The 8,800-nt window shown below is 48.0% G+C and overlaps 1 protein-coding gene across 2 annotated transcripts in view; it reads left to right on the top strand.

Annotated features, from left to right (window-relative positions):
- The window catches only part of CADM3 (cell adhesion molecule 3), a 32,597-nt gene that overhangs the window by 20,517 nt on the left and 3,280 nt on the right, over positions 1–8,800 (top strand). For both annotated transcript variants that reach the window (XM_006168860.3, XM_006168858.3), the window contains 6 exons: positions 414–554; positions 1,070–1,222; positions 1,884–2,021; positions 2,350–2,520; positions 4,831–4,921; positions 5,357–5,526. In XM_006168860.3, coding sequence (XP_006168922.1) covers positions 414–554; positions 1,070–1,222; positions 1,884–2,021; positions 2,350–2,520; positions 4,831–4,921; positions 5,357–5,526 — 864 coding nt within the window. The remainder of the gene's footprint in view (positions 1–413; positions 555–1,069; positions 1,223–1,883; positions 2,022–2,349; positions 2,521–4,830; positions 4,922–5,356; positions 5,527–8,800) is intronic.

The following is an 8,800-nucleotide window of genomic DNA, read 5'->3' as shown; positions in this document are numbered from 1 at the left end:
CTCTTATGTGTAGGTGGTGGCAGGAAGGCAAAACCCAGAGTGACAGCTGTGTACGTGTGTTTCCTAAGATGAGTGATAGAGCCATATCAGAAAGATACCCATGGAGTCGTATGTGCTGATCTGGGGTGCTTTTATTCCTCTATCTGTTCAAGGCCCTGTCAGTTCTTTCAGCAAGCTTCCAACACGTGACTGTCTGCTTTATTGTATATTGAAAGCAAGAAAAAAATAAGGTCTGTCTTCCCCTACACCACCACCACCCTTATCCCTTTCCCCATGAAGCCTTAAGAGTACACAGAGACTCTGTGTATACCAGGGCCTTGGATGGCCTGAATTAAATGAAGTGGATTGGGCTGACATGGATGGGTGGAGGGCTCAGGGATCCTCAGGAAACTAACCCTACTCTGCTCCTACAGACAGTCAGCCCTGGACGTCTGATGAAACCGTGGTGGCTGGCGGCACCGTTGTACTCAAGTGCCAAGTGAAAGACCATGAGGACTCTTCCTTGCAGTGGTCTAACCCTGCCCAGCAGACTCTCTATTTTGGGGAGAAGAGAGGTAGTATCCCATGAGTTATTGCTCTTCTTGGGAACCCTAGGCTGGGAAAAAGGACTGCAGAGCCCGAGGGGAGCTGTCCCTTAGTCTGGAGACTGAGAAACACAGTTATGCCAATTGCAGAAGCAACAAGCCATAGCCTCCTCATCTGTTTCCAGAAAAACTTCACTGGTATAGCTCTGAGTTAGGGCATACATACCCATGGAGGGTCCTCGAGTGACCTCACCCCATAGGCACCCTAGCAGGCAGCTGGTGTCAGTATTGCCCAGATATCTCACAAGGAAATGCACAAGATCCTGCCCACTTTTCTGAGTATCTGTTGGTTGCTATGTCCAATGGCCGAGAAAAGTGACTGAGGACCTAAAGACAGCTCAAACCCAGGAGCAGTTTTCCCACTCGCCTTACCACTCCAACATGCTAGACTGCTTCCTTCCCCCAAAGAAGCTGGCCCGGGTTTGGAAAATAAACACGAAGGGTGCCAGTAAAAACCTGGCTTCCAATTCTCCCAATTTCCCCAGCCCTTCGAGATAATCGGATTCAGCTGGTTAGCTCCACTCCCCACGAGCTCAGCATCAGCATCAGCAACGTGGCCCTGGCAGATGAGGGCGAGTACACCTGCTCCATCTTCACCATGCCTGTGCGGACCGCCAAGTCCCTCGTCACTGTGCTTGGTGAGGCCCCATAGCATGCTCCTTGCAAACAAAGCTCCCCAGGTGGGCCCCCGAAGCAGCCTGGAGTTGGGCAATGCTCCAAATATTTTGGGGAAAGTTCAGCCTGTGTTCCCTTGCAGTGGGCTAAAATGCAAAGAGGAACTGGTTCTAATCCTTTCTGTTGTACTTACCGTTTGACCTGGGACAACCCTCTTACTCTTTGAGCTGAAATTCCTAATGGAGGGATGATCATGGCCATTCCATCTACCTCCCAAGACCATGTGAAGGAAACCTGAGAAGTGCATGCAATGTGTAATCGTACAAGTGTCCCCGTGGCTTACACGCTCTCATCGTCATCCCGTATTTCATGTTCCTTCTTTACTTCCCTGAGCCTCACACTGTGTCCATAGCCAACCCTTTGTGCTATGGAGTGTCGGGTCACATCGACTATCTCAGGTATGGTTTATCTCCCCACTACCATATCTCCTCCCCCTGGTCTTTTCTTCTGGTCCTCAGGGAGGAGGTAAAAGAGAAAGATGCTTTCTCTAGTCTTCTATCCATCATAAGCCAAAGTAGAACGCAGGTATCCTGACCTCCAGAGAGGCCATCTCCACAAAGAGAGCTGAAGTGTGAGCTCACGGTGCCTCTCCTTCCTACCCTGGCCATCCCCTATCCATGGCAGGAATCCCACAGAAGCCCGTAATCAGTGGTTACAAATCATCATTACGGGAAAAGGAGACAACCACCCTCAACTGTCAGTCTTCTGGGAGCAAACCTCCAGCCGAGCTCGCCTGGAGGAAGGGTGACCAAGAACTCCGTGGTGAGTGCCTTCTGCTGCAGGATTACGGGAGGAGTTGGTGCTGGGGGGGAGAGGGAGAAACAGATGAAGAGACAGAGAGACATCCATGTGTATGTGTGTGTGTACAGAAGGCATGGTGTAGAAGGGAAAGGGAACTCACAGCTATTTTCTGTGCCCTGTGTGCGTGTGGCATTGGGGCCTACCTTCCCCTTGGCGTGCATATCCATTTCACGACTTCCTAAGTTGTCTAGGCTGAGGCTTACCATCTGCATGTCTACAGTGGGGCCCGCCCTATACCTGTCAGGACTCACTCTGCATCTGTGCATGCGTGTGCATTTCACCATTCCAGGAGAACCGACCCGAGCACGGGAAGATCCCAATGGTAAAACCTTCACTGTGAGCAGCTCGGTGACATTCCAGGTTACCCGGGAGGATGACGGGGCGAACATCGTGTGTTCTGTGAACCATGAGTCCCTAAAGGGCGCTGACAGATCCACTTCTCAACGCATTGAAGTTTTATGTAAGTCGTGGGCTTGGGGGGTGAGGAAGGAGCAGGTATGAGGTGGGAAGTGGGAGAAAGAAAGTGCAGGTGACTATGTAAAGCCACATGACCGACCAGTGGACAGTTGAAAAATGAGACGAGTGGTGGCAGGACTCAGCCAAGGGTTTGCCAACTCTATAAAGGGCCTAATGGCATACGGTGCAGGTCTTGAGAGCCACATGGTCTCTGTCTCAACTCTCCCACCCTGCTGCTGCAGCAGCAAAGCAGTCACACACAGTATGTACACAAATGAGCGGGGCTGTGTTCCAATAAAACTTTATTTACAAAAGCGTGCCGCTGGCAGGATGAAACCCAAATGTAAGTGAACCAGCCACTAGGTACATTATGCTAGGCCGGCATGATGCAGCTAGGGTGTAAACTGCAGACTGTGAATTGCAGTGGTAACGAGCCAATCCGGAGTCCCAGGACATACTTCCTAGTCTGCACCCCGCCACTTGAAGCTGTGGGATGTTAAGAGAATGACTTTACCCCACTGAGTTCCATCCTTAATTTGCTAAAGGAAGAGAGGCAGAACATGGAGATCACTAAGGCTTCTTCTCGTTCTAACGCTCTACAACTTCAAGAAAATACGGGTGGCAGGGAGACACAGTCTCTCTGGCGTCATTATCCCCAGATCCTCTCACCGCTGAGGCCTCCTCCATTTTCTCCAGCACCATGATTTTTCTTGGGATTCTAACTTGAAATAGCCACCGGTGCAATCACAACGCCTCACCTTTCCAAGGACCTTCATCCTCTCTGGAATTTACCTTCAATGTGGACAGGAAACGTCTGAGGAAGTTTGGAAACTTGGAAATTTCGTAGCTGAGGAAATCTGGAAATTTTCAAAAGTAATGTTTTTGGGTGGAGAAACCGAAAGGAAAAGAATAACTAAAGTACAAAGGCAGAAGATCAAAAGTTATAAACAAATGTATTCCTTCCCCTAACTTACCTACAAGTTGGACAGTATTCAAAAACAGCTAATGCCCTGATCTTACGGGAGACCCAGGTCTGAGGACATTTCAGAACTTCAGTGCTAGACCCATTACTCGGACTTCCACATGAGGTAGGTTTGGTGTGGCATCTGTCTGTCAACCTCTGGATCTTCGGAGAGACGACCTGGATTCTACCATGCTGCCACTTCCTAGTTGTGTTGCTTTCATCCGAATGTCTTTTCTCCCCACGGCTCCTGCTTACTCCACTGAGTTATTGTTGAGATAAATGAAACAACGTATTGAAAGAACTTGATAAACTTCAGAGTTTTGTATTGCTATGAGGTATTTCTCTAATTAATTCTGAACAGGAGGCTCCTGGCCTTGGGCTCTTGCCCTAGTGTCCTGGTCCCTGACCTGGCTAAAGAAGGTCATTTCATCTCTGAGCCCCAAAGACTCCTGTGTCAGATACCAGGCCATCTGGCAATTACTCTCCAGGGAGCCTTTTGGCTCAACTGTGATCAGCAGACAGTCAACAAATGCTCTCCTCCAGGCACTGTGCTAGAAGTTTCTATGGCCATGGAGCCCCATTCTCTCACCTGGCCTGATTCTCTTTGTCCTGTGTAATTTGACTGAAACACGTTGGTTAACTGGTTGTTAAGGCTGGCTCTGTCCTTAGGGGAAGCTCAGCCTCTTTATCTGTTGTTCTAAACCAGCATCTGGTTGTATTGTTCTAAGCGGCCATCTGGACCTGCCTCCTAAGCAGCCCTTCGGCGTCCATGGCAGATGCCATTATCCCTTTGCAGAGTGCATCTCTAGTGTGTCAGTGCCTTTGTGCAGCCAAAATATGACCCCCATCTTTTGCTGTTTCAAAGCTCTCACTTTTCGTTTGGACTGACCATTCAAAATGATGTTTTGTGTCCAAGTGTTCCTTCCAGTTATAAGCTCCCTTGCAGAGCAGAGAGAATGAAGAGGTTGCCCGCTCAGTAAGTGGCAAGTTCAGGTTTGTCTGTTCTTCACAAATGTGTGTCAGATCCTATCTCTGTGCCGGGCAGTTGGCTAGGCACAGAGCAACTGCTTATTCCCTTTCTCGGCTCTCTGTTAAGATGTCCCTGAGGGTCCCACCAAGGACAGACCTTCCAGAGTCCTAATATGAGGTAGCAACTCAAGTCACTCACACATTCAATAGCAATAACAATCTTTGCTCGCACAGGTAGTGGAAGGGAGGTCTTTGTTCACAGCCTTTCAGGAAGACATCTAGGAGTAGAAGTTGTTGTGTGTAGCTGGGGGACTTCACATTTCAGGTGATTTTTGAAATGGAGTGGAGAGATTTGCATTGACACCATTTTCTTCTCCACAGACACACCAACTGTGAAGATCAGGCCAGACCCTCCTCACCCCCGGGAGGGCCAGAAGCTATTGCTACACTGTGAGGGTCATGGCAATCCAGCGTAAGAACATTGTCCTCTGGGCTCTATACACCTCCATACTCTCAGATTGTTATCTTACTTACTGTCTCCTTCCCATCTCTTTTGCACTGTCTAAGCTGAGCCTTCCATTTCCCTGACTCTGTCCAACAATGTCCGTCCTCTGATTGTCTCCTGCAGAGCAGCAGAGGTGGGCAGTGCCTATTCACTAGCTTGGCCCCCTACGTTCCCATAAGGAGCCAAGTCACAATAAAATACAAGTTAGGAAATCCCCGCCTTCTGAAGAATGAGCCCCAAGGAGTCCCCTTCCCTGCTTCCAAGCAGCTCAGCTTCTCTGGCCACTGTATCTTCTTAAGCCTCATCGGACAGCCCTTGCCTTCCTCCGCTAGTTATTTTCCTCTTCCCTCAGCTCCCTGACACTTGCTCTTCTGAACGCCTGTGATTTGCCTGCTTCCACAGACCCCAGCAGTACCTGTGGGAGAAGGAGGGCAGCGTGCCACCCCTGAAGATGACCCAGGAGAGTGCCCTGATCTTCCCCTTCCTCAACAAGAGTGACAGCGGCATTTACGGCTGCACAGCCACCAGCAACATGGGCAGCCAAAAGGCCTACTACACTCTCAATGTCAATGGTGAGCCCCTCGAGTCTGCGGCACCTCCCTCCTCTGTGCATCTTACGCTCCTGTTTCTAGCACCATATTTGGAGTGGAGTAAAAGGATAATAGCTCGCCACTGGGGGGCCCAAGGACTTGGGCCGTGGGTTCGCTCTGGAATGTATAACAGGAAAAGCCAAGAGAAGGGTGGGCTGTCATCCACATCTGTTTAGCAATGTTGGCCGACTGATGCCATCCTTCGCCCTCTGCACTCACCTGACAAGGAGAATAATCACTGTGCATGCAAAGGTCCCCCACCCGTGCCTCTCAGATGCAGGTGTCCCGTGTCCCTTCCCACCTGGCTATTCCTCCAGTCGCTCTCCCTGTGCTGAGGTGTGGGATGCATGTCTCTCCTGTCCTTCCCTTTTGGGTACACCTTGGACCTGGGTCCAGGCAGAAGAGAGAGAAACTTGTTCTTTGCTGAGAGACAGTCAGACACCCTGTCTCCGAGGGGCACTAGGTAGTACTCCATCTCTAAAGTTCTCCTCAAAGCTGTAACCACAACACCAGCGTCAGGAGATGTGACAGGCTAGTACAGAAGCCCCTTTGTGGGGAGTTGGCAGGGGAGTTTTTGAAGAACCCAATAGTAGGGAGATCCCGCCAGAAAGTCTTAGAAACCTTCCCCCATAGGAGAAGTGCTTTGTCTGAAGCCATGAGAGTCTCCCTCCTTGAAGAGCTCATTAAAACAAGTGGGGGCAGAGAAACAGCTCTGCCTCCCAGAGATAAGAGACCTGAGGTCTTGGGACCAGAATGTCTGGATGGGTGATTCTGACTCCAGGGCAGCCCTCAGCATGTGGGAGCTGCCTCAGCGTTAACAAACAAATCTTTTGTAGGATGCCAGGAGCAAGGACAATGCACTGAGGTCTGGCCTCTGCCCCCAGATCTTTTCAGACCAACTCTGACGGTGACTGGCAGGGAGAGAAAGTTCTTGTACTCTGTGGCTGGTATCTTGCTGATCTGCCCCTTGCCCTGTGTTAAAACGCCAGGCAGAGTCCTTTCGATGGGTGCCTGCTTTCAGTACCGACGCCTGGTGGTGGAAGGGGGTACTGCACCTTTTTCCTGGGATAGCCTAAGAATACAATTCAATGTAGTTTATCTAGAGACAGAGGCCTGTCATTAATGCCCCTAGAGATCATTTTGGATGAAGAAACGTGTGCCTTTCTAAGGGACTTGCAGGCCTCTGGAATAATTATCCAGGACTGATTTTTTAATGTAGACCGTGTCTTACACACTCCCTGGGAGGGAGGTGGTGGGTCTACTCATCGCGCTTCCCCCCAATATACTGTCACATCCACCCCGTCATATCGTGGAGGCCCTGGGCTTATCCTCTTTCTCCCTCCCAAGGAGAGCTAAAAAAAAAAAAAAAAAAAAAAAAAAAAAAAAAACAAAATTTTTTTTGCAACCCCCTGGCCCCAAGAGTTTCCTCTGTTTTCCACCCATAGTTTTATAGTTTGAGGTTTTATGTTTAGATCTTTTAAGTTGATTTTTGTTAATAGTGAGAAATGGGGATCCAGTTTCATTTTTCTGCAGGGGGATATCCAGTTTTTCCAGCACCATTAGCTAAAGAGATTTTCTTTTTCCCACTGAATTAGTTTGTGCCATTTGTCGAAAATAAGTTGGCTGTTCATTTGGGGTTTATTTCTGGGTTTTCTATTCTTTTTATTGGTTTATGTACCTAATTTTGTGTCTGGCATGATTTTCAAGTCACTGGGTCCATAGTTGACCTCATAGTTGGCCAGGTGGCAATCCAGCACCTTAAGTACCACAGCACATGCTGGTTCCCTGACCACTATATTTAAAATTATAAGACCTACCCCAGCACTTCTGAACCCCTTTCCCTCTTTATTTTTCTCTATAGAAAATCACCATCTTTTCTAGTATACATTCTACTCATGTGCCCTCACTAGAATATACTCCATTGGTATATTTCGGTCACTGTTATGGCTCAATCCTGGAGCAATGCAGTCATACTATAAATACCAAGTTCATTTTGAATTTATTATTTAACTAAATGGGAAAAAAAATTCTGATTGATTTAATCAACTGTTTTTTAAGAATTGAGCACAATTTAGGACATGTCTTAAGTACCTCAACTATAATCCTAAACCAAAACTTCTGAGTGTCATTCACATGATGAAAACTCATGTATCATTACTTTTCCTTATTTTGATTAAAGTTAAGTGATTGACCTAAAAATCATTCTGAACCTCCAGAATGGATGGATGCTGATTGCAGTAGGAGATATCTTGGATCCTTATAAATTATATTTCTTAGTCTTTGTATTTCCATTTCTCTAATTCCTGGATTCGAACCAGTATACAACATGCATTATCTATAGTACTTATTATTTAAATTGACAATTCTTTGCACAGTGTCTTAATATCCATTTGTATCTCTTCAGTGCCCATTTTATTTTCACATGATCAAAGTCAAAGCAAACAATTTAAACAGTTCTCCCTCTAACCTGCTGGACCGTTGTCCCCCTCAGCCTGCCTGCCCTTTTCCCACTAAACATAATACATAATCTCTTTAGGTGGTATATGGCGAGTATTCTCTTTCTCCCCCCCCGAGAGGAAAAAAAAAAAAAAAAAAAAAAAAAAAAAAAAAAAAAGCACAAATGTTTCCTTTTCAAATAAGGCGTAGACAGGCAAGGAACTAGAAAGCTGGCCCAGTCAAGCCTGAGGAAACATAAGGTAGGAAGGACATGATATGTAAGGAATCAATGAGGCATCAAGACTCAAGCTGAGCCGACAGAAAAACAGCAGCTCTCCCATGGGTGGGAGAGTTCCATCTATAGCTGATGCAATTCTGGGTACGAAGGAGCTATGCCCTGGGCCCGTGCACTTGTCCTCAGGTATTCAGGACCCTGACAGTGGCTGGTGTGCCCCTGCCAGTCTGTGCTGTGGGGATCTATCCTCTGTGTTCACCATGGAGCACAGACAATTCATCCGTGTCCTTCCTGCAAACCTCTGATGGCGGCAAAGTGAAGGTCGAGTCCTGAGCTCCTTGCTGGGACAGGCTAGAGGGCCGAGGTTTACTAGATCACTAAACGCCCTTGCCAAGAAGGAACACTGTCCTTTGCACAGGATCACAGCCCTTCCCCTCTTGGAAGGTACTGTCAAGGTGCTTAATTCTTCTCGCTGCTCTTTATCTGATCTCAGGGCAGTGACTGAGTAGGCTGAGATGCCCCCTCTAGGCTACAGCTCAGAATAGCAAGCAGATAGGAGGGAAAGGGTGCAAGAGATAGGGGAAG

This window comes from Tupaia chinensis, unplaced genomic scaffold (assembly GCF_000334495.1).
Source record: "Tupaia chinensis unplaced genomic scaffold, TupChi_1.0 Scaffold146187_1, whole genome shotgun sequence".
NCBI lineage: Eukaryota > Metazoa > Chordata > Mammalia > Scandentia > Tupaiidae > Tupaia > Tupaia belangeri.
The sequence above is the reverse complement of the archived record's forward strand: the minus strand, read 5'-3'. Positions and strand labels throughout refer to the sequence as shown.